This window comes from Lagopus muta, chromosome 1 (genome assembly GCF_023343835.1).
Source record: "Lagopus muta isolate bLagMut1 chromosome 1, bLagMut1 primary, whole genome shotgun sequence".
Classification (NCBI taxonomy): Eukaryota; Metazoa; Chordata; class Aves; order Galliformes; family Phasianidae; genus Lagopus; species Lagopus muta.
This window is the reverse complement of record NC_064433.1, coordinates 56,038,642-56,064,268: the sequence shown is the minus strand read 5'-3', so window position 1 is coordinate 56,064,268 and position 25,627 is coordinate 56,038,642. Positions and strand designations below refer to the sequence as shown.

Genomic DNA, 25,627 nt, shown 5'->3' with positions numbered 1-25,627 from the left:
CTTGGGGTCCCTTCCAACCCGGGTGATTCTGTGATTCTGTGTGATCTACACAGCTTGTGTGGCCATCTGTAAACAAGGGTTGTGCTTCCCCTCCTCCCTGGAAATGACCAAGAAAATGCAGCACTTGCTGGCTAGCTTGGGAAGGCCTATCAGGTTGTCGTACAGCATTACATCCCTGTCAGCTGCACTGGTTGTGGTCCATGAGACCTCCTGGAGAGAAACAGGAGTGAGAAGCTGCTGGACCCACCTGAAGACATGGTCCTGGAGATATGGGAGTCAGTGACAGAGGAGCTACCATGGTAATGAACAATGATGTGAGGGACTGTAACTTCAGGGAAATGGGAGATCTGAGGATCAGAAACCAGTCTTCCTTTACAAAAAAGTTCCCTGGATTGGGGCCTCCTTCCCTGATGGTTTACACCAAACCAAAACAGGTGAGTGTTCCCCATAGGAACGTGAGATAAACTATTAGCAGGCAGCAGACAGAAGACCAAAGCAGTGGTTGTAACTCATGAGAGAGAGGAAGTAACAACAGAAAAACATGAATGTGAACAGTGCAATACAAGTTGATGCCGGATGCACTCCACTGAGACTTCACCTCCTAAAAAGCAGTGTGTACCAGTAGCTCAAGTCTTCTAGTCAGCTTCTGAGCTTGAAACAGAAAACACGGCCTAATTCCTGGAGACAGTACTGCTGGGTGCATGAGGAGGTGATAGGAAAGCGATGTCAATCTAGTCCAGCTTCCATACCTTCGCCTCTGGCCAGGGCTTGCTCTGGACTTGTTCCTGGCTGATGGTGGACGTGCTGATTTCTGGGGAAATGGGCTCATAGGAACAGAGAGACAGGCGTGCAGCCAGCAGGCCCATCCGGACACAGGTGTCTGTGTCGTGGTTGGCAAGCATCCCTGCAGCAATTCCTGCCATTAAACTGTGGAGAGAAAGAACAGCAGTTCTGAGCCCTGGGAACAGCTTTGGCCTCAGGAACATGGCTGGCTGGAATACAACTCATCTGAGGGATATGGTTAGAGGGCATGGTGGTGGGTTGATGGTTGGACTCAATTATTTTTGTGGTCTTTTCCGACATTAATGATCCTATGAATCCAGATCAATGCTTACAGAAGCAGAGTAGGAATGAGGTGAAAAGAAGTTTGTGGGGGGTTATTATATTTATTTTAAAATTTGGAGGAACAAATAGTGCCATTGATTTGCATTTTATTTGCCTCTCATCTGAGAAGTTGATGTCACACCCCATTCCACCCCATTTTCTTTTCCCCCCAGTTCTCCAAGACAGATTGGAGAAAGGGGGTCTACAAAGGGAAGAACCTATTTTTCCCTTCCTCTTCAATTATTTTGTCACTTCTCTGCTCCTTGGTGAAACCTAATTACATTCCCTCCTTACCCCCATTGGGAAGGTGTAGATGGGCAGAGAGGTAGATTTCCCTATGTAATGTGAGAGGGGATGGGAAAAAAAAATCCAAAGCTGAAATGAGATTTTGGATTCATATTTCTGCCAGCTTCTTCTGTGGCTGTCCATTTGATATTAGCCAGTAAGAATGGTGCGAGTGCTTGAACAACAGGTACTTGAACCCACAGGCAGCAAGGAGGCATCAGAAGTGATGCTATCACCTGCCTGTCTTGCAGAAGACAGCTCTGCTGAGGCATGGGGACATGCAGGGTGCTGCTGGTGGGAACAGCCAGCATTTGTCTGTAGCCAAACTCGGAGTGATGCTAGGAAACCGGGGAAGGACAAAGGAGAAGGGAAGGCGAAGGGAAAAGATAATGACATTTGAGATTAGAGGAAGCAAGGGCAAGAAAACATGGCAGCAGGGAGGATTAATGAGCTAATCTGTGTGAAAGGGAAAATGACTGCTTTTCTGCACTCTCGCTAATTACCTCAATATCATTCTTTTTTCTTTTCTTTTTTCTTCTCCTTAACAAAGGCACAGAAGATTGTGGTTTCCAAAACCATTCCATCTCTCAACAGCTCCAGGGACTGAGAATAAACATTTGGGGGTGCATCCCCTAGCGATGCCGTGTGCGGGCAGGCAGTGTTATGTTGCCAGGGCAGCTGGGTGCAGGAAGCAAACAGCCGCAGAGCAGCACCTCCAAGGACAGGAGAGCCTTGGGAGACGAGCAGGGCTGGGGCCTCCTGGATCAGCATCCCTGACACAGTGCTTTGGAAGGACTAGGGCTCTCAAGGCTGAGCTGTGAGTCTAGCCCTGGATTGTAGCCTGCTGCATGGTCCCTTGGAGGAGGCAGCAGGCCAGGCTGTTTCATCTGCTTGTATGCCAAAGAGAGAGCACTTCTGGCCCATTCTGGCACTGTTCAATGCAACAGGAGCTCAGAGAAGCTGCCAAGGGATGCCAGAAGGACACTCCAGGACAAACAAGAGTGCTTTGAAAACTCCTGCATGAACCTGGAGACTCTGAGGAATGGGATTTCAGGAGAAGAAATCAATATGGGATTCGTTTCCCAATATTCAGAGACTCCGTGAACTTCCACCACTGCTGTGTTTGGCTCTACAGCATTGCACAACATGGCAGCCTCCTTCATAGTGCTGTGCTGAGTGCAGCCAACTCACCTTAGAGGCAGTTTAGGATATGAGAAGTAAAGAAGGATTCTGGTGTTAAATGGATGAATTAGCTTGGCAAGAAGATACTGATTGATCCTGGCTAAAGTATTGAGTTATTACAAAAATGACTTTTTATTCTGCTCACCTAAATAAGAAAAAAAGGAGAGATACTGCTATGTTGAGTTATTGGTAGGTAAGAGAAGAAAACTGAAAGGAAATATCTGTCAGATGTGGCCTTTTGGTCTAGCGTAAGGCAATTAAAGGAGAGAATCAATTATTGCAGCACACGAAGCAAAATAACTAACTAACTAAATAAATAATAATTAAAAAATCCACCAGAAACCTGACTGCTACATAGAGTTTGACAAGTTAACAAGGAGCATAATGAAATACTTCCCTGACAGACGGAGAATGGATCACTGAGGCTAGGAATAGTATGTGTCATTTCCTATCCCTATGTGCAGCAGTGTGAAAACAGGCAGCCGAGTTGCACAGCAGACTCTTCTGAAGCACAAGCTATTGCCAGAGGCAAGTGCAGAGCCTGATGGAGTGCTTTCATAGGGCGACTCTTGAACATCAGTCCTACTTCCACTGGAGGTAAATTAGTTAGCTGTAAGGGTGCTTTGATGTGCAGTGGTTTACTCAGCTTTCAGCAGCTCAGCCCAGAGTAATCCAGAAAATACTAGATGGCCATGGAGGGCTTGGATCTTAAACAAAAGTAAAGCTAATAAGAGCAAAGTGGGCTTCAAGATGCTCAGTGAGACATTTCTAGTGAGCACTGCAAGGAATCACAGTAACCGGTCCTGTTCTTGTGCCTGCTCCTCAAGCAACAGAACATAGTTTACCTTTGTAGTAGAATTTAAAAGAAATCATGTTAGGATGGTTCCACATGTAGCTGGGGAATACAGAGAAGTTAGCCATGTACCTGTCACCAGCTCCTGAGACGTTGACTATCTCCTCCCTGCTGACAGGGATGGCGGGGTAGTGGGTGGCACAGAGGCTGGCAGCAGCGGTCTGTATGGGGAGAGAGGGAGGACAGTGAGCACTGCTCAAGCTGATGTGGCCTGTTGGGGCTGGTGTCATCCAAGCATGCATAGATGCCAAAGAAGGGAAACAAAAATAAGCCAATAAGCCAATAATCTTAATGATCTTTTTTTTTCACACTTCAAAGGAGATCAGTGATTTAAGTTCCTGAAAATGAAGCTTGCGGTCATGAATATTCAGGGAAAGCACATGTAAAATGAGCTGGCTATAAGCACTGCTGCCAGGAGCCAGGACAGACAACTCAGTTTTCTTCACTGATCCTCAGAGCTGTGCATTCCACCCACAAACACGAACATTTGCCAGCACTGATGCCACGTTTCCCAGCATCACTGCTTCACCACCAGAAATAGTAATCATGATCTGCAGTCCCAGACAGAAGCTGCTGAGAGCTCTGAGTTAGCTTTCCCTTACCTGGTCGTGAGGTGCTGGACGAAGAGAGATACTCCCTCCCAGGCTCCTGCCGCACAGGAGGACGCCATGAGAACCGAGGGTCACGATCACACAGCACAGGTGGGACAGCAAAGGGCAGGCCAAGGCTGCTGCCATCTTGACAATGTCCTCCAGCCTGGATGGTGTCTCTTTAGACAGAGAAGAGGAAAAGCTAGGGTGTAACTTTGAAGGATCTCAGTGGGTCTCTCTGTGGGCTGGCAGACTGTAAATAGGAGCACCCTACACGGTGCTCCTATTTATGAGCACTACTGAAAATGTGATATTTTTTCCTTTTATTCATGGGAAAACATGATTTTCCAGTGTTAGATTTCCATACTGTCAATCGTATGCTTCCCTGGAACTACACATGTCTATAGAGATCAAAAACACCATCCTGAAGCATGACTTCCATGTTTTAATGCTTCTGGGATCCCGCTTGCATACAGTGTGGTGTTTCATTTCCCCAAAGAATGGTAGTGTGGGGGCAGGTGCCCTCAGAACATCTTGTGTCACTGAGATATTTATTAACTAGAGATTGCTCTTATTTCGGTGACAAAGTGAGGAAAACAGACCTCTTGGTTTGCACAAGGAGCCACACTAGGCCTGCTGTGCTCTTTGATTGATCATTGGTCTGGCCTGGGCCAAGCAACCCACACAGAGATGGCTGAAGAGTGGAAGATGCCAAGACTGCTCATGAATTCCTGCTGTGTTATAACCCAGTGTGATTGAAATGGGAGACAGGAGGAAAATGCTCTTTCCTGATCTAGGTTATGTGAAATAAGCAAAGTCAGCACAACTGACTCTTGTGAGTGTTCAATACCTGCTGGCAGAGGGTTCCCAAGAGTCCGGTTTATTGCTTTTAGCTCTTGTAGGTTGGGGGAAATGTACGTGAGTGCTTTCCAGCTGTCTGAGAGGAATGGCTTAGAGGCCTTGTTCTCATCTGTTGGCTCGTAGCACACTTTAAAGGAAGATTGCAATTGGTTAATTAACTGATGAACCAGTGGTTTTTTCCTGATTCTGAGCAGGATGCAGTGCAGAAGGCTTAATGTGATCTGTACAGCTGGGGCTGTTTTGCAGAGTATCAGAAACCTAAAGATGATTTCCCCCACACTGGTGTCCAGGGTTCCCCAGTTTTCCTCTTTGCTGCTCAGCAATAACAAAGTTGTTTCTGGCTCTGGAATGATATAATCAGTCTTTGGGTCTGTTACTCCCTTTATCTGCTTTGGCAACCTCTGCCACATATTAAGAACATCATCTTCTTCAGGATTTGCTCTTAAAAATGAAGGTGAAACTGCAGAGGTTTGGGAAGCGTTATGAAGTGTCCTCAGCATGCCAGGGAGGAGCTCTGGATTTTATGTAAGGTGGAAGAGAAGCCCTCCCAAATGATGCTTCAGCACTTGTTCTGAGAAGAAAACTCCATCACTGCTCAGAGTGGCAGAAGCACATACATCTGTGCTTGCCTTGGGATTAAAGGCAAAGAGAACAGCTTTTTCGTCCTTCTGGCAGTGCCGAAGGGCTCTAGCTCCTACGTTACAGCAGATGTGACTTAGGTGCGGAATGAGATAAACTCAGAGAAAGCAGAAGTGTTTCATGCATTTAAAATGGAGTAGCAGTGTATGGAAAGGAGCAGTGGGTAGCACAGCATGTCAGGCTGGATAATTCCACCAACGAGTGGAGAGTGCTCAGATCATGTGGAGCACCCTGGTGCACACATGCATAGGAGCCATGGGGCCAGGGCTGGGTGGGTTCTCCTTACCTGCTAGCTGATGATCTCTAGCGAGTTGGCAGATGTATTGGATAGTGGAAAGAGGCACATTTCCATCAATGCAAACCAGTGGGGCCCGGCACAGGTTCTCCTTGAACTGGGACACCTAGTCAAAATCCAAGACACAGAGCACAGACAGGCTGAGTCATTGCAGAGAGACAAAATGATTCCTAGTCATACTCAGGATGCAGGGTTTTCACAGCTCTTAAACACAGGAATGAACATAAAAAAGCAATTCCTTAAGGAAGTTGGATGTTTCCATTTATCTCTTCCCCCTCTTGTTCTCTGCTCCCCATCACTGACAGGCAGAGCCCCTTCTGAACAGCCCCAGAGCTAACAGCCGCAGTGAGATGAGGGCTTTTGGCCTGTAGCTCCCTATTTAGGTGGAGGAAGACAAGTTAAGTCATCCTCTTGTGAAGGCACACAGATTGGCTCTTTGTTTTTTTATCATGTTAAATTTCCCTTGGTCTGCTCGTGCCTTGTCCAGTTGTATATCTAGTGGCTACAGTACTTCTCTAGACAGCAGGTTGACGATGGAGTGAGGAGCTGCAGCTCATTCTCTTGCCTCTCTGAGGCTTCACGACCACTGCCTAAACACCAGGCCTGCACTACAGGCATTCTTGCACACCTCCCTCCTGTGTTTCTGCTAATCCTGGCTGAAAGAAGGGCTGCCAAAATGCACTTTGCAGCAGAAGATTGGATCACAATTTCCATTGGCCACAACTGGTTCGTAAAACTCAGGAGAACTAATCTGTCATGTAATGGTTTTCTGTGCCAGAGCTTGGGAGAGGCAGGGTGGGGATGGAAGTGGGAGCAGTGACCATATTTTTCCCTCACTAAGAGCCCACCAATAAGTAAATTGCACTTAACTTTCATGTCACTGCTAGTCATGAAATGCAGGATTTGTTCTGTTGACAGCAGAACGAGTAGGGAGGAGGGTGCAGTGATGGGGGTTTCACCAAATCAATCTGCAATTACTGCAATTCCATTAGCCCTGATGTTTCCAAGGGTTGGACGTGCTGAGGAGCAGCACCTGTTTGTACAACTCAGCATGGAGAAACAACAGGGATGGTGGGGTGGGAGCAGAACAGGAAAACTTACTTTAGGCAGTGTTCTGTCTACTTCTGTTTTTTTTTCTTAAAAGGGGGAAATATAATTTCTGCAGTTGGGCTGGATTTACTGCTGACCTTAAAAAGCCAAAAATGGTAGGTTAATTGAAATTCATCAGTGCAGGGGATTCTGGCTTACATCTCATGGGATGATAGCAATGGTGACTTCTTATGAAACAGAAATATGAAGACATTCCATCCAGGTAAGCAGTAACAGGTATCTCTGGTAGCTTGCCACGCTGCAATCTCAGTGGCCAATACCTGGGGTTAACTTCAGGAATGCCCATGTTCCCCCTGCACACCCACTCCCTCCTGGTACTACTTTACTAGCTGGTTTTTGTCACACCTCCACACTGCTTCTCATAAGCAGAAGGTTGCAAATCAGCTGGCGTGCATACGTATTGCTCTGTGATCTGCTGGTGGATGTCCATATCTCCCAAGCCGATGCTCAGCTCCCCAGCACTGGTTATCATAGCACTGTAAGTAGCTGTGTTCTTCCCCTCTAGCTGCAGGATGGCACTCATGTCCTAAAACAGTAAGAACAGTTATAAAAGGAGCGTGTTCCTCCTCTCTGTTACACTTGGCTCAACATCAGTATACTTTCTCTGCACCCACCCAATTTGTAGCAGTAGCCCAGCTTGCTGTTCTCCCTTTATCCTCCCTTCTCCCTTCAGATAAGCAACATTCCAGAGACATCTTGGTCTAGGCAGTGCAGGCAGATGGCTAACTATTAATAGTGTAATGCAACAGGAGCCACAGCAAAGATTTAAGAAATTGTTCAGTAAATGAGCATGACGGGCCTCTGCCATGCAGTTCAATACATCGTGTCGCTCTGCTGTGATGGCAGAGCATCCTGCAGGGCACTGCTTGCCCCAGCTATCCATTCCTACAACTTCTGTGACACATCTGATGGCATACTGAGCAAATCTTGGTGCATGGTTCAGCTAGTGCTTACAGTAGCCATCTCACTGATTGCACAGCAAGGAAGCTGACTTTGATGGTAGCCTTAGAACCATTTTTACAGCAGTCAAAGGTATAGCTGTGAGGTGTCCTTCCCCTCCGTGGGCCTTCTGAATGATCTGCTATGAGAACCCACGGCAATGCTTGGAATATACATTCCAGGATGGAGAAGTGCTTCTCCCCACTTAGTTCACAGGGAATATTGAGGCTTTAAGGGCAAGGTCGTCACCAACACTGCTGGTAAGGCTTCTTGCAGACCAGGATTTCTTGGCAAATAGTCCTACTCCACCTTCTCTTGAGAGGCTGTTCTCTGAGATAGCTCAATCTGTACTGTGCTCAGATAGAGGAAGGATTATAAATCTGCAGCTATAAAGCCTCTGTATACCAAAAGAGAGTTCTTGTTCTTATTACTGTTTTCATTGAGCTGCTCAAATTACCAGTACTAAGGTCTCAGGTGGTCTTTATGTCTGTATAGCAGGGCCCTGAAGGCACCAATAGGCCTTAATGGCTCTGACCAGCCTCAGCTGGGGTCTCCACCTACAGCCCTGGCTTGCCCTCATCTCTGCCATTTCCCCAGAGGAGTGCCTGATGCTCTGGATTGGGGTTGCTTCTGGCTTCCTGGTGTCAGAGGACAAGCTGCTGCTGAAGTCAGGTATTTCTCTGGTGTACAGTTGTGTGTGTATACGGCTGTAAGATTCTGTTCCCCCAAACCTGGGAGGTACCTAGCCTTGGCTTCCGGTTCTATGCTTTCTTGTTTATCCCAAGGATCAGGCTTTGCATATTTCTGGCTGTGCTTAGGCCTTCCTACTTGTTTTTGCAGTTCCTCCTTATTTACTTCTCTTTTTCCTTCAAACGCTGCTCCTTGGAGCTGAATTAAGACCATGTGGTTCAGACTTAAAGCTCTGTGTACATCTCGTCTGCGTTCTGGGGGTAGCTCCTTGGCTTTTAATGATCTGTATCTAAGCAGCATTGAATTATTCTCCTTCTTAGTGATGAGATGCAATGGAAAGTGGCTTTTATGTTTGCCAGGGTTACAAATACTTTTTCCTTTATGTAATGCCATCACCTCCATGCTTCTGAAGAGCCATTACTATGAAACGTACCATGTGCTGACAGTAGTGCAGGATGGACTCTGAATGTTCATCCTTCCCCACAGCTGACAGAAGGAGAGGGGTCAGGCCAAGACGGCTTAAGCAGTCTAAAAGCAAATGAAAAGATGTTCACAGGTCTGTCACAGGAAACTTATGCACTTCCTTGGCAACATTTCCTGTACCCATCACAAGAATTCAGGCCTGCCGATATCTCTTCTGTGTGTGGCCTTGCCGTGTGACTGTCCTGCAACGCTGTCTTATTAATGGGTTCATGGGAAACCCTTCCTCTTCTCCCTTCAGGTTACCACAATTCATTCCTCAGTGAATGGGTTGCAATTTTTTCCTCAAGCTTTCCCCATCTGTGATCTGAAGCAATAGCAGATTTGTGTTAGGGAGACTTGGGAAAGATCAAAAAGCCAGAGTAATCCTAAGGTCTTCACTTTATGTCCCCCTGCTAATTTCAGCACTCAAACACTGGTCTGCTCCTGCCTGTGCTAAAGCACCAGGCATGCTATGGTTCTATGCTGTTGCCAATGACTGTAGCCTGTTCTCTCCTACAGTAACTTCTGTGCTCCAATTCCTCTCGTCTTTGGTGCACAGTCAATCACCTTTGAATAGGTATATTCATTTCAAATCCTTCCTTGAGACATACTCCTATTGCAACCACAACATGGCATTAATTTGACACTGAGGACCGGGTTGTTCAGCAGTCGTTGCAGAGCAGTGGTGCTTATTTAACCTCAATTTGGGGCCACTGTGCTACAGACTAGTTAACTTTGTATTTGAGGTTCTTTATTTTCCAGACCTCTGCTCGGCTCCTTTCCTTCTCAGTATTTGGATCATCCTTTGCCTTTTCCAGGCAGTCTGTCCCCTGATGTATTGCCTAATGTGTCCCAGATCTGAACAGAGCTCAAGAGCTCCTGCTGTTGAAGGAGTACCAAAGGACAAATCACAGCTGGCAGGCACCCACAGGTAAACCCAAGCACTAGGCACCTGCCAAGTTTCTTCCAACGCCGCCAAAAGTTCGTCTTACTCTTCCAGCGTTTGTCTGCCCGCCACCCTGGAGGAATAAATTATTTATAAGCAAAGTTGGAAGAGCTACTTGGTATAGATGCCATGCCTCCATTAACATCTGAAGTGAAATTGATATTGCTGAAACATACGGCAGTGAATAGAGACCGTCTAGTTTTGCAGGCACTGCAAACTCCCACAGCCCATCTAAACACATCAGCTCTGGTGATAAAAGGCCCATTGCCTAGAAGGCGAGATCGTTTTGGTCTCTCCATGCGTAACTATCTTGATTTTATTGACTACAACCTCTTTGAACAACACGGAAGGGCGTTTTGGTTGAAGAGCAACCTTCTGAATTTACTTGCTCACATCAGCACTGGGACTCTGGAGCTACTGACCCAGACCTGATGGGCTCTGGAACTGTTTTCCAGGCCACCTACCTCCCACCTGTAAGCAATTGTTTGTTTGCTTGGTTTTATTTTTTTCACTTTGAAGATAAAACAGGTTTTGTTGCCTTTGCAAGTGTTGCCTCTGCAGTTTTATTTATTTTGACTTATAATTTTCTTCCCACACATCTCTCTCTCCAAAAACCTTTCTCCACTTTTGTGGTTATCAGCTTCTCCTTTCTCTTCCCTCTGTCCATCTGTCACAAATGGTCAAACTGCCAGAGCACAGACAGTTCCTCATCCCTCCTCCCAGCTCTCCTGCCAGAAGAATTACCTCAGTAAATGTCCAAATCTCTCTGGGCTTCATCACTGACTATCAAATTGCTCTAAAGCTCTTGATTCACAAAATCCTGAAACATATTTTCCATTTCTGAAGACAGCTTGCCACTGGCATGCCTAATAATCTTCTGGATAATCCAGAGCTTTTCAAGAGTAGGTTGTGACATGAGAGAAGAAAGGATGAGATGTCTTGCAATATAGGATCTGAGAAGAAGAACAAGTTACACAAACTTATCTTGCAGGTATATGGCAGGAGATGCTAGCTTAGCACCTGTGTGTAAATCTTGTGTGCTGGACAGAACAGAGTGATAGACTTTCGAGGAGACAAAGATCTAGTTGGGCAAAACAACAAACTCTGAATCCATGTTAGAAAGTATGTATAAACAAAGGTGAGGGGTACCTATTGGGGAGGATGAGCATGCAGTAGGTGAACTGAGATGAATACAAACCCCAAGACAGTGGGGAAAGGGGGAACGGCTCACTAGCATTGGGTACGGAGATAAAAGTTTCCCCTGATAATTAGAGAGACCCCATAGATGCATGCCCCAGTGGATTCTCCCTTTGTTCAAATAAAGAAAGCTAACAACTCCCCTGTCTCTTTTGGGGATAAAAATAATGAAGCAAACCTGTTGGAACAAAAAATTTCCCAACAAGTGTTTGGGTGGCAAGTACTGAAGCATGTGCATACCCACACAGTGCTGCTCCAGGTCCAGACTCTCTCTGCCGTGTGTCAGCCCAGGCGCACAAGAATATCTCTGCACATGCTCATTTTTCTTGCTTGTAAACGTTCTATCCTTCCTAACCAAGCAGATGTATTGCCATCTCAGGGTACAAGATAGTCTTCCTCCCTCCCCTCTCACAGTTCTTGGACATTCTTTGAACTTGCATCAAAGCTCTCCAGTGACCCTTCTTCCCCTTTAGTGAGCCTTGAAATCATGGACAATATCTGTCCTTAGTACACAATACTGTCTTCATCAGTCCTGTAACTGTAAGAGGCTGTTCTCCCTACTATGTGTGTTTTGGGGTTTTTTTGTTTGTTTTTTTTTAACCTCCAGGCTCCTTTTGTTTCCCTTGGCTTTCCCCAGTTGTGCAGTCTGTGAGACACCATGTTCGTTCTCCATCTCTTTGTTTTTGTGCCTAGCAGTTCTCCAAGCCCTGAACTGTTTGGACAACCTGAGTAGAATGCCATGTAAGCAACCTATTGCCTCTGTCCACCTTTCCACTACTTGTCACTCCTCATTAACCCAAATGCCTCTCTGTTACATTTGCTTATGCTCTCCTTGAATTGCCACTGGCACTGCCAGGACTAAGGCTGTTTCCATCTGTGACTGTCTCCTACTGAGCGTTGCAGATTTCCAAAGCGCTGAGCCTGTCTATTTTAGCTCTGCAACTTACTGTGCGTAATAGAAGAAGCCAAGTGAAAATACATATATATATTCCAAATCAAAAAGCAAGGATGCTTGTTTAGGCAAGTCAAACAATATACGGTCCTCTATTTCAACATTAAAAGAGGATACTGTCACTGGTAATGAGCACAAACCCTACTTAATGTAACACCATCATCTATTTTTCAAAGCTGATGCCATCAGGAACGTTGAAAATACATGAGCTCCTTTCTTTGCCTGCTGCTCTACTCTTTCAGTTTGCCCCCGCATCCCAATGGCACAGCTTCAGGTTTTTTAAGCCCAGCTTTACCCTAACAGCGGATGTACCAGCCTGCCACGCAGGCATCCAGCCGTGGGTGCTCCCTGCTGTTGTACAACCCCACAAGATCTAAAAGAAATGAAGCTGCTAAATTACTTTAGAGTGGGTGCGATGAGAGATGAAGCAGCTTGCTTGTAAAGGCAAAGAGATGACTGACTGTGATCACACCTTGCCAGCTCAGCTGTACTGAGCTCAATCTGTAGCAGCACTTGAGTATCTATTCTCTGTTGCATTCAGGGGAAAGAAAGATGAAAATGGGCTTGCTGAAGTGGTTTGAAAGATAACTGAGCTGATGCTTTCTGGCAAGGCTTCAAGGAATTGTTTCTAGGACCTCTTTCTGCATCCTAAGAAGCTTGAATTCCTAATGTAAAGATAAGACTCTGCTCTTCCTGAAGTTGAGGATGCCCCATCCCTGGAGGTGTCGAAGGCCAGGCTGGATGGGGCCCTGGGCAGCCTGATGCAGTGGGTAGGAACTAGATGATCTCTGAGGTCCCTTCCAGGCCAAGCCATTCTATGATTCTTCTGGATATTCTAAAACCATTATAGCCATAGTTACTTGTCCAGCAACCTTCCCAAACCTAGACAATGTGCATCTTTCTCTGCTGGTTACTTACATGCAAATAGTTACTTATAAAAGGCACTTCACTTCTGGGTAGCCTTGAAAGCCACATACAAGGTAAAATCAGTACAGAATACTGCTGTTTTCTTGCTAAATGGGACATCATGTGTTGCAAGCCTCAACAACAAACAGCATGCATAAGGGTGGGACCTGCTGGGTGCTAAGCAATTTGGAAAAATCCTTAAAAGCCAAAGCAGAGCAACAGCATTGAGCCTGCTTTCTCTTCTGTGCCTAACCATAGAGGCTGTCAGTTCCCAAATCCTCCTGCAGCTTGGCATTTGATTAGCTGCTGTGATGGGCCTTCAGCTCCAGGGCTCGCTACTATACAACATTAAAAATCTTCCTTTTCCCTTACCAGCTGCTCCCAATGGGGTTTGTAACTGCCCTCAGCCCCTCACCACATCACGCATGCCCCAGGGGTCTGCACTCACTGCTGCTATCCCAACAGGTGGTTTGCCTACCTTTGATTGCACCTTGCCTTAATAGCTTAGTGCAGGGTATGTGTGTTCTCAGTTTGATCACAGCTGAAGCTGCTGGACTTCTGGTTTTGACAGCCTGCACAGCTGACGCTACAGCACGTGTCACCCTTAACCATTATGATGGTTTCATCTTTGCTTCCTTATCATTTAATTTCCAGCTTCCTTAGCAGTAGCTTCACCAGCTGGTCATCTTCTATCTGACTGAGAGGTCTTCACAGGCGGCCCCATTTGAAGGCAGGGGTTTGTTACAGGTTTATTGCTTCAGCAATCAGCATAGAGATTTGAGAGACTAAACAACTTACAAGCAAGCTCTACCACTTCAATCTCAATAAAATAAATGGTATAGGTCATATAATGACTGCTGTTTGCAATGGGAAAGTCTGCAAGTCTTTAGCTTCTTAGTCAAACCACACTGAAACACACAAGGTCTCACAACGCTTAAAATGCTTATTTTTTAAAAGCAATCTTTTTTTTTTTTCTTTTTATGTCTTAAATTTCTTATGGTTGAGGAAGATGGCTCTCATTTAGCTGTGACTGCTACTTTTCTCAAAGGCTTCTTACTACTCTGGGTACTTTGCACATAGTCTGGCTCCTATTCAAGCTGTTAAGACAGCCTGAAGCAGCCAGAACTGGCTCTTATCTGGGGATTTCCTCAGTATAGGTTCTAATCTTGAATTACGTATAGGTTAGCACAGTGAGGGTTTTCATCCATTGCTTCTAGCTCTTTGCATATGTATTTTGTGAGTGACTTGGGCAGCACTTCTACTAAAACAGGTCTTTGGGTTTTTGGCATCAAAGAGTTGCATTGAGGTACCAGTTGAGGCCAGTGATATGTGGAGGTTGTAAGGATGATATGTTGCTCTGCTCCTTGAGAGGCAACGACTCAGCACATGAACACAGCAGATCGACATGTGTGTGTCCACCTAGACAACACAACCAAATGCACAGCACTATGCTTCCCGTGTGTGTGCTTGTGTGTTCATACAGACACAAAGATAACATGCACTGACATCATCTTCCCCCCACCACCCTTCTTTGGATTGGCAATTCTGTAAAACTAGCTGGAAATGGCAGCAGTAATAAGCAAGCTACTAAAGATACTATACCAGGATGACAGAGTTCTGTGCCTTGGCTATAAAGTCAACGTTGATACCTCCAATCACCACCTTTAAAAGGAAGAAAGAGGTAGAAAGTGGTTGGAAGGACTTAAGGGAAAAGTTCCAATTTTCACTGGCTTTTTTTTGCACCGTCTTGAAAAGCCTTCTGATTTACAGAGTGAAGGCCTGTGCTTTTTTTGGCTGGCTAGACACAGGTCTGTGCACTTCCATTCTGAAAGAATGGAAATCTCTCCTCCGCATTTCTGAATTATAATTGCTGATATGCAGTCCCAGCATGGCAGGCAGGACATTATGGAGTACATACAGAGGAGCTGGCAGCTTTATTGATTGTTCACAGAGTATAACAATTTTTGACATACTAACCCTCAGAAAGATTCAGGCAGTGCTGTTTAACAGGAGTGAGAGGAAGGATGGACAGGGAGGAAATGGATAAAAATGGGCAGAAAAACGCAGTCATGTCTTGCAAGCTCCCAGAAGAAATTACCTAACCAGTGCAACTTCATGGATCACTGTCTTACTGTCCCACAAAGCCAGAAAAAGCAGCACAGCTCCACAAACAGAAAGTTCCCAGATTCTTTGGGGACATAGGTTACTGCCTCTGGAGTCACTGCACTCTTTTACGTTGACAAATCCTACTGCAAATGGGTTTTAGAAACTTTTTTCAGCTCTCTAAAGTCTACCTAAAATAGATTTGCTGTAAATCATGTAGCACACATGAAATCTAAGATCGTGAATGGAGTATTAGAGTTATAATGGATCATATTTGGGATAAGCGGCACATCTTGTAATTCTGGCAGTCATGAGAAGGAGGCCAAAGAAAGAAGATATTTATAAAATGTGTGTGACTCAGCAGCTCAAAATATCCTCTGCCAACACCCTCTTCCAAGTCTACTCCTGCAGTCACATAAATTCCCTGGCACTGAGAGAAACAGAGTTGAAGTTGTACATAAGGTCACAATAAAAGGTGAAAAAGTGATGAAAGTTTTAGTAGATACAATGGTCTAAGATTTAATGAGATTAGGCATTGTCACAGTTCATCCTCTGTACACAGAATGGGAGAGAATATTTAGCTGTGAATGATCAAGAAAATTAAAGAGAGAATGTCTGCCAGCATAAAGGAGAACGACTGGTCTCTGGCTGAGTCACCTTATGCTTTTGGAAATAGATAAGAAACTGTCTTCAGTGCTGTCAGCAAACAGGTGTTATGTGGAGGACAGCAGGGGACTCACTGGCTGAGGCATGGTTGTGTCCCCTCTGCGAGGCAAGCTCCCCTTCCTTGTGGCTTTCTGTAGTTTGCTCAGAGCCACTGCAATGCAGCTGCCCACTCTGGCATTGTTTTGGATCAGAGCAAGGTCTGTATGGCATTTTTTGAGGAAAAGAGAAAATATCAGCATGACTGGCCCAACAGAAGCCTACGTAGGAAACGGCCTAGAGGGAGAAAGCAGGAAATGCATGCTGTGAGACTTGGTAGATTTGATTCCCAGAAGCCAAAATCCAGTGGAACAGGTATGCTGGATTACAGTACTGTATGAGCATGCTGAAGTTTTAAGTATTCACCTTCCTCTGTGTCCACGGAGAGTAAAGCTAACATCTCCATTTTACAGACAGAAAATAGAAGAAAAGGCCTCACAGAAGGCGAGGTGAAGTGCCTAACCTGGAGCTAAGAGTGTAACAACCTTTGAGGATCTTGGCCACCCTTCCAGTATTGGATGCCTACTGAGATTTTTGCCAAGTCTCTCCATGTCCGATTTTCATTAATTCCACTGGGAGCAGAGTATCAGAGGCTTTGAAAGCCCCATTTTGTGGCAGCATACAACTCCAGTATCCTCAAACCAGTCTGCCAGCCATGAGGTCTCCCAAGGAACTGGTAGCAGAGCTTGGGGTTGAATCTATCTTTTCCAGACCCTACACCAGTATCCTAGCCAGTAGATCTGCCTTCCTCTTGCCTGTGCAAGAGCATTCATGCTATACAGGAGTGTTTCTTCCAAGTTTCTCAGTGCTCTGGGAAGCCCAGACATCTTCCAGTATACGATTCCTCTGAGGGCAAGAGTGAACTGAGATTCCATCACAGAGCAGGCAAGCTCAGGGATCACATGTGAAGGATCTCTTTGGCTATCTGCTGTCTGTGTTGGCATCTAATTTTTAATGCAAAAGTGGAGGAGGACAGTAAGGGTGCTACTGAAAAATCAGGATGCAGCTACTGAGCTTTCATCTATTTGTAGGTAACGAAGTGTTTGCCCCTTGCTGAACTGTCAATAAAATGGCAGCATTTTCCAGCAAACATCATTGGAGGAGATAGGAAGTATACTACTCCTTTATTCATTCCATTTAGTAAAAGGATACTGGAGTCCAGTGACTTCCCATTGGTTAATTCATTGATCCTCTGTAACAAAAAAGGGGTCACTTCTTTGCCTGTAATCCCTTTGGACCTGCAAATGTAACGAAAATTACTGAGACAAACTGAGCTGAAATGGCATCAGAGTAGAAGCACTGCTGCAAGCAGATTAATTTATCTCCATAACCACATAGCATAAAAACTCCTGTAAACAAGCTTCAGGTTAGATAAAACCATGCTGAAAGCCTTGTTATGGGCTCATCCACACCCAAGATTAAGCTGTGCTACAACCCCTCTAGCAGTGTCCCTGAAGTCACTTATTTCCTCAAAACTATGGAGCGAACAGAGGTTAGGGCCTAGGTTACTTCTCACCTGGCTTCGCTGAGAGCTTGCTGGATGGCATCTTCAATAAGCTGGCTCGAGGCAGCTTGCTTCTGGGGACAGGGCACTGCTATCAGCACACCACTGCTCAGGCCTAGATCCAGAGCGCTGGCTGGGAGAGGACAGGCAGATGGTTAGAGGAGGCCAGCAGGGACAAGGAGGTGATTGTCCCCCTCTACTCTGCTCTTGTGAGGCCCCATCTGGAGTACTGCATCCAGGTCTGGAGCCCCCAGTACCAAAAAGACAGAGAGCTGTTGGAGAGGGTCCAGAGGAGAGCCACAAAGCACCTCCCCTATGAAGACAGGCTGAGAGGGCTGGGCTTGTTCAGCTTGGAGAAAAGAAGGCTGCAGGGTGACCTCATTGCAGCCTTTCAGTACCTAAAGGGAGCCTACAAACAGGAGGGGAATCAACTCTTTGAAAGGGTAGATAACTGCAGGACATGGGGAAATGGTTTTAAGTTGAGGGAGGGAGGATTTAGGTTGGATGTCAGGGGGAAGTTCTTTACTGTGAGAGTGGTGAGGTGCTGGAACAGGCTGCCCAGAGAGGTTGTGGATGCCCTGTCCCTGGAGGTGTTCAAGGCCAGGTTGGATGGGGCCCTGGGCAGCCTGGTCTAGTATTGAATGGGGAGGTTGGTGGTCCTGCCTGTGGCAGGGGGGTTGGAGATTCATGATCCTTGAGATTCATGATCCTTGAGGTCCCTTCCAACCCTGGCCATTCTGTGATTCTGTGATAGAGGTTCTCTTTGGACAAACTGAATGTAAAAGGATGGAGAGTGGGTGGGGAGTATGTGAATCCACAGCTGGAGCTCCTGTTCTTAGCTCACCCAAGGACAGGTTCTTGTCTAGTTAGCAAGCAGTTTATGTCCCCCTATTTCTTTGGAGGCTGTTTGTACAATAAGAGGCAAAGACTTTTTTAAAAAAACAAACGAACCAAATATCAAAAAATGACTCCACTTTTTGACCCTCTGTTCCAGGGCTTACACGAGCCTTCCCCTGCTGAAACACACCAATAAGTTTAGCTGCCTCCTCTTCGTCCTGGACATGATACGGTGCCTGGAAGCCACTCTGGCTTGAGAAGAAGGCTGGGAACATCCTTGACTCTCCAAAGGCAGCCACACAGACCCCCTGAGTTTCCTGTAGTAATGGAGGTGAGGTAATCAGTGGAGGGAAATGAGACTCAGAGAGAGATAGGACTTCTCCCTTCTAAGCAGCTAGAAACCGTCTTTCTTTAGAATCACAGAATTAGCACAGGGTTTGATTATTTTTGCATGTTTAATACATCCCATTCTATTCCGTTCTGTCACCAACATTTTTCAAAGCAAAGAGCCAGACATGGTAACTAGTCAGACAGAATCTGGCATATTGAAACATGTGAGACACACGCATCCTTTGCATGGAGCTGATCAAAAGCAGGGCAGCTGTCACTAGCACAATGCTGAGTCCAAGGTAACAAGCTGTGACCTGAAGTTATGCCATGAGCTGACAGGAATTTAAATGAGTTCTATTTGTGATTGGAAAGTATTGACTCTGGCTGTCACCTGAAGTACTGCCTCTGGTGGTTTCCAATATAACAAACCTTAAAAACGGACTCTACTAAAAATCATATTGTTTCTTAATTTAATTATAGCTTTGTTTTAGTGTCTGATAGATCTAGCTTGCCTGATCCATCAGTGTGGGAGCATTCTCCCAGTAGACAGAAAAGTGAGTGACTCTAAACCCAGAGAAGAGGCCGTGGCTTGGGCTGCCTTTGGCTCAGTTGGAGCACTTGTGCAAAAGCCTGTCGGGCACAGACAGGATGATGCTGGGGGCAGTCCAGTGCCTGAATAGCCCCAGGACTAGAGAACTGAAAAGACAGGCCTCACATCCTCTAAATAGTTATTCATCAGAATCTTAGGCTTAATAACTGCCCCAGCATCACTGGGCCCACTTAGCACTGCTGGACACAGTATACCAAGTACATAATCACCTGCTTTCATGCTCAGCAGCCCATGATACCTACCAGATACTCCAATGTCCTGCCAATATCAAGGATAGACTTGACTCCTGCAGATACAACGGCAACTGGAGTCCGTCCTAGCTCTGTCAAGTCAGCACTCACATCCAGAGCTGTCAAGGGACAAGCAGCTGTTGTTTGTGATTGTGCTAATGTGATCTGCCCTGTTAAAAACCCACATCTGCCTCTTTTTGTAAACATTCTGATCCACACACAAATATTACAATTTTAAAGCATACTTTAAGGTGCTAAGGTTGTAAGAAGGACTGAAAACACAGAAGCCACTTGATTAAGGGCAGAGGTGCAGCCTTGTACTGACTGTCTCAGTTGTTAGTTCATGTCACTAAATAGCATGCAAAAATTGAGTTGGAAAAAAGAAAGGACAAAGTTCAAGAAAATGGAATATAAGAAGACTTTGATATCAATATTGACACAACTGGCAGAGAAACACCACATAAGCTTTGCTGACCTCTGGAAACCGCCAGTGTGGAATTTACACCAGAAAGAGATAGCACTCAGCAGAGCAGTGTGTTTACACTGTACTATGAGTATATATAGCTAAAAGAAAAGTATGTACTTAAAGGTCACAAGCTGCACTGCCAAAGCTGTGCCATATCCCAGGTTTCCAGAGAGCAACATGGACTAGGGCATAAACTTCATGTGTGGTGAGACCCACCTCCTCCTCAGCTCACAGATGAATGTAGTATGTATTAATTTTCTTACTGTTCTCTCCTCCTCGATGGACACCTCCAATGCCTCCTGTCACAAACACAGGGATTCCTGCTTTGTGTGCTGCAATCATTGTTCCAGATACAGTAGTTCCACCAGACAAACCCTATATGGGAAAGGAGGTCACGAGCAGCCCCCAGAGTGACTCAGAGAATGCCACATGCAGGCGGCTGTGGTTGTGTTCTGACAAACAGCAGTGTCACAACAGCCTGTTGGCACAGCTAAGTGAAATTCTGACACAAACATTCTTTGCAAAAAGGCAGAGGTTTCATCATCCCTTCTATATATGCTGTTCTTGGTCTGATAATAGCAAAAGCCTTCATTCTCCAGGGCTTTTCAACCAGCAGAGTTCTTGGACAGTTAACAAGATCATTAGCACTATATGCATACGTTGGGGTGACTTGCTGTCACATAGTTCATGTGTAACATGATGATGCCCTATCATGCCAAAATGGATATTCTTTGCTTAACCAGCCAATCCTGAGTGAATTTTCAGGAGCCCTATTTCAGGTCTGCTATTCCCTGACTCAGATATATTTTGACTCTGGATACACGCGGTATCTCAGTAAGGGGCTCAAAGCTACCTGGCTTAAAACTGGAGACCACGCTGTTGCTGTGTTGAAAACACCCCAGTAGAAAGTCTGCATATCATACCTTGCTGAGGACATAAGGGAGATCTCTCCGAGACACTTTAACTACATTTTTACTGCTTGCCAAGAACTGAAGTTCCTCATCTGTGAGTCCCACGTGGATTTGACCCTTTAAAATACCTATAGTGGCTGGCACTGCTCCGTTTCTCATTACAATTTTTTCTACCTCTCTGGCCACGCTAGAAGAAGGTAGATGAGACAACAATCACAAAATTAGTGAGACAAATAATCAGACAAGAAACCTGACGAGATTCATGGCTGGCATTCCCAGTTTCCAGTTTTGCACAGTTAGGATTTCAGCTAAGTCCAGTTCTGCTTCTGTATCTTCCTAATGGCAAAACCTTACACCTGATTTTGCAGCAGTGCAGAGCTATTCAGAGCTCCTGTTTTAAGGATAGCAATGGACAGGCTTTATGCTTCATTTCTGAGGCAGGAGCTGTAAAATAGCCTGGCTTACAGGCAAACCTATTTGTACAATACACTGCTAAATATTAGGGACCTTCTCAAATTAGAACCTTTCTGTATGTAATCCTTGTTATTTGTGAGATCATAAATCTTCACAAAAACCCCTGATAATTCAATTCTACTCAAATGACCAGGATATTTTTTTACAGTATAGGCAGTTAGGTACTGGGGACCAACAGTGTTGAAAAGCTGCAAGCTGAGGATATTCTAAGGTTAAAAACTAGGCCTTTCTAAGCTTTGCAGGGTATACACTTGATCATTTGTGGGATATTCTATCTTTTGATTGCAGGTATATTTACATATGTTAGGCAACCTTCAACTACTAAAACTGTGCATAGGGCACAGAAGGCACTGAGAAGGACCATGAGTTCTCACAGCAGCTGCTCTGAGTGCTGCCAGTGAGCAGATTTCAATGTTGTGTTCCAATCCTTTTTGTATCACAAAAGGTATACCAAAAGAAACCACATGGGAGTTTTCAGTGTCTGTCATTGTGCAGCCATTAATTGTGGTATCTCTGTCTTAGAGAAAATGATGACATTATCTGCTGCCACATTTCAAAAGAAGCCAGAAATGTAAGGTGTTGGGTAAGGAGATAAATAGGTATGAATATGTGTGTCCTATGATTCTGCTCTACTTAGAAAGTCCAAATAGGACTTTTTTTATACCACTATCTCTAATAACCTGACATTTCCCCTCACTTTGTTCTCACAACTTCCTTGGACAAGGAACATAAACCTACAACCTCAGATTCTGAGGATAGGACATGCCATGTGTAATGATGGTGCTCTCCAAGGCTACGACTGGTCTCCCCTCCACCAGGGCTTCCTGTATGGAGGGCTGAATCCTGAAATAAGCACCTGGAGATAAACATAAAGAAGTCAATTATTTACAGGGGTATTTGCAGTTACTACTGAGCTATTTTATAAAGAAGCAATTTCTCATAGTCACAATAAATTCATTCCTCTCTTCAGCTCTTCTTTTGAGGGATTTGCAAGTAACTTCATGAAGACTAAAACTGTGTTTTATGTGATTGAACTATTTATAAAAAAAAAAAAAGAAGAAATTACCATAATGAGTACAAATAATGCTCCTCTTATGATCTGAATGTTATTCTCCCACCGTTATTACAGCTGCATTGCTACTGGCTCCAATAACATTACTTTAATATTACTTTAAATTAATGTTTCTGTGAATGAACTGAGCACTGCAATCATGCCTGAATAATGCTATATTTTAAAAGAGTGCAAGCACCAAGAGTAAATATATAGTAAGACTATTGTGCATCAAAATGTCACCTATATTAGCGTTATTATGAAACAATGGAAATTCCCTGTGCTTTTAGGACCTGAAGTACCTTCCTGAAAGCTGAAAAAGCAGCTCTTTGCTTTGCTCCCAAAACACTGCCAGCAAGGTCCCTGCTGTGTTCAGATGAGGAAGATGCTTTCCACCCAGGGACTGTTCTGGAATACACTACTCACCATGCAGAAATCTTCTCATCTGCGTGGTCCTATGTGTCTCAGTGGACACATGTCTTGCCAGCCTGTAAGTTATCTTCGCAATCATCTTGTACAGCAGGATGGTCCTAAGATTACAAAAGTCAGGTAAAAATGGAAGTATTAATTTAGCAATAATGTGACCATGAGAAGCTAAATCTGCCATCCCTCACCCTGATCTTGGAAAGTGAACAATCCTGGGCTTGACCAGAAGACTGCCTGGAAAATTATTGTGTTTCAAGCATGAGCTGGGCCATGAGCCAAATCAAAATGTTAAACTGAAGAAATGGAGTTGAAAGAGTTTACCTAGCCCCTTGTTGATGCTGAAATCAAGGTAGAGCTGAGGAAAGGATGAGGAGTAACAAAGTAGAAAGACTTCTGAAGTTCCTATTTTGATTTCCAAAGATACTAGTTCATGACAAATTTCAGGCTCAGCTGCTGTCACCCCCAACCCAAAAGAGCACAAGGAGAAAACTGCAGGGATACTACAGAGAAATGTAACTATATTTTGCTGGTGTCTCAGAGGAAACTAGCAGTTCTCTAAAATAAAGAAAGATGCTGAGGACTGGGAAGCCAGATTGTAACTGTAAGGAGGGAAGAGCAGCTCTTCCTAGAGCCAACAGTGCTTTATGTATGCTCATGTTACATCATCTTTTTTAGCATAAAGTGTTGGAAGCAGAGGCACAATTCAGCCCCAGCAAGAACTCCAGAACTCCTCTCGTCTCTTAGCAACTCCTATTCACTTTAATTAAATTCATTTCAGGACAGAGAAAGAGGAGGAGAGAGTTGCAAATGTTAAGAGGCTGGTCTGATCTGGGCCCCAGGGCAGTCTCGCTCAACTCCAGGCTGCTACACGCTTTTTTGCTGGGCAGTTGGCCGTCTCTCTCAAGCCTTCCTATTCCTCACCCCTTAACTGTGAGGAAAGGATTTATTTCTTCAGCCCTTTGTACCTACTGCTAATTTAGATAAGAAATTAATTAGAGTACAGTACTCTGGGTTATATTTAACAGAACATGGCTCTGATCTCTGCACAATGTGTGGCATCACAGCCATTAGAAGCATGGTACACCCAGGAAATGTCTTTTGATTTTTATTTATTTTTTTATTTTTTTTCCCCAGAATCTAAAGGCTTCAGCTATACAGAGCAGTTTGGGTGGTGTAACAGGGAGAGACGGGCTGATTTTGTGGGACATCTCCCAAACCATCAGGCCATACATCATCATGACACACAATACACACCCAACCAAAACCAGAAGATCTTTTTTTTCTACATTCAAAATCCATTTTTAAGACAAAAATCCAAACAGACTTTATGAAATCCTATTGTTGCACAGACATGGCACAAGCTTTGCTTCATGCTTACAGCCCCTGCTTGTGCAGTGCTAAGCTCGCAGCCAGCAGCCTGAGAAGTTCATGTAAATGCTTTGCTCTCGCTGAGGGTGTGTACACACCCCTCGGCTCTGGGCAAAATCAGCTTTGGAATCCATTCATTGAGCCACAAAGGTTACGCAGAGGATCAGTTGGGCTGCTCTAGCAGTGCTCTGAATTTTAACAAACCCCCGGACTCTGTAGCGCAGCAGCCAGGAGAGCCCAAGCCCTGCTGGGCTGTGGATACAAACCAGTTGTCCCCACCTGCAACCTGAGAGTAATTAGCCGGTTTCGGCTGGAATGGAGGCCAGCCAGCTGGAAGTTTCGAAGCTTGGCAAGCTTAGCAGTGAGACCTGTCTGACCTTAGGCCCCATACCAAACCTGTGCAAACTGCTAGCACAGGTTTTGCACAGCTCTCACGCAGAGTGGCCTTCCTCCCTCCTGCAGACCGACGCTACTCACCTCCCCTCACCATCGCCCCACGCACCTGCCTTGGTGCATTACTGCCTGGTGTGCCTCTTACCTCCGGGCGCTGTCGTCGCGTGTCCAAGGCTGGGTGGGCTCTGGAGCTGTGCCGGGCAGCCCTGGCAGAAGGCGTGACGGAAGGGCCGGAACTGTGGGGCTGACAGCCATTTATTATTAACCACAGATGAGCTCAGCACTGCGGCCACTTTGCTGCCTGGGGCAAAGGGGCGATTTAGCTGCAGGGCAAGGATTGCTTCTGGGGTTATTTTTATTCATGTGGTGCCACATTTTTCCCTCACTCTATAATTCAGATTCTTTTGATGCTATTTTTTTTTTTAATCGATGAATTCAGGAATCATTAAAACAGTGTCTCTGTAGATTGGTTTCCTTTGTACATATTCATAAAACGTAGAGAAACTGCAGTCATGCTTCCCCTGCAGGTTTGCCAAACACAGCTCTCAGCCTCCCAGAGAAAAATCAGAATCACAGAATGGCCAGGGTTGGAAGGGACCTCAAGTATCATGAATCTCCAACCCCCCTGCCACATACAGGGCCACCAACCTCCCCATTTAATACTAGACCAGGCTGCCCAGGGCCCCACCCAACCTGCCCTTGAACATCTCCAGGGACGGGGCATCCACAACCTCTGGGCAGCCTGTTCCAGCACCTCACCACTCTCTCCATAAAGAACCTCCCCCTGACATCCAACCTAAATCTTCTCTCCCTCATTTCCCCTTGTCCTGCAGTTATCAACCCTTTCAAAGAGTCAATTCCCCTCCTGTTTGTCGGCTCCCTTTAGGTATTGAGGTCACCCCGCAGCCTCCACAACCAGTCTGGGCAGCCTGTTCCAGTGCTGTAGGTCTCATGCTGGCAGAATTGCTCATGATGCAGAGAAATACTGAGCACAGGATAGTCTCCTACTACAAGGACATCGTATTCTAACAGGTGAAGGGTGGTTTCAAACAAGAACTTTGAATCTAGAAAATTTTTGTTGCATCATAAAAAGCCGTGACACTTTGAGATCTAATGCATTGACATTATGCATGTGTAGATTTTGTATTCTGCAAAAAATGTCATTTCAGAGCTAGATGCTATCCCAAAAGGCACTGACTTACCGGATGGAA

The 25,627-nt window shown here is 45.3% G+C and overlaps 1 protein-coding gene across 3 annotated transcripts; it reads right to left on the bottom strand.

The window, feature by feature from the left end:
• Positions 1 to 425: 425 nt before the first annotated feature.
• LOC125697359 (uncharacterized) lies at positions 426 to 24,694 on the bottom strand. Of its 3 annotated transcripts, none has more exons than XM_048954438.1 (19): positions 24,562 to 24,694; positions 22,656 to 22,759; positions 21,920 to 22,034; positions 20,717 to 20,891; positions 20,057 to 20,168; positions 19,340 to 19,446; positions 18,348 to 18,474; positions 17,333 to 17,453; positions 16,969 to 17,054; positions 15,855 to 15,979; positions 14,614 to 14,673; positions 9,963 to 10,029; positions 8,982 to 9,076; positions 7,317 to 7,445; positions 5,801 to 5,915; positions 4,865 to 5,002; positions 4,027 to 4,193; positions 3,497 to 3,585; positions 426 to 927 (listed from the first exon to the last, which is right to left on the bottom strand). In XM_048954438.1, the coding sequence occupies exons 1-19, from the start codon at positions 24,669 to 24,671 to the stop codon at positions 732 to 734; spliced, it is 2,238 nt and encodes a 745-aa protein (XP_048810395.1). In that variant the 5' UTR covers positions 24,672 to 24,694; the 3' UTR covers positions 426 to 731. The 3 variants fall into 3 exon arrangements, with proteins under 3 accessions (XP_048810395.1, XP_048810418.1, XP_048810406.1); XM_048954461.1 differs by having other exon boundaries at positions 24,501 to 24,601; XM_048954449.1 differs by lacking the exon at positions 14,614 to 14,673.
• Positions 24,695 to 25,627: the final 933 nt, after the last annotated feature.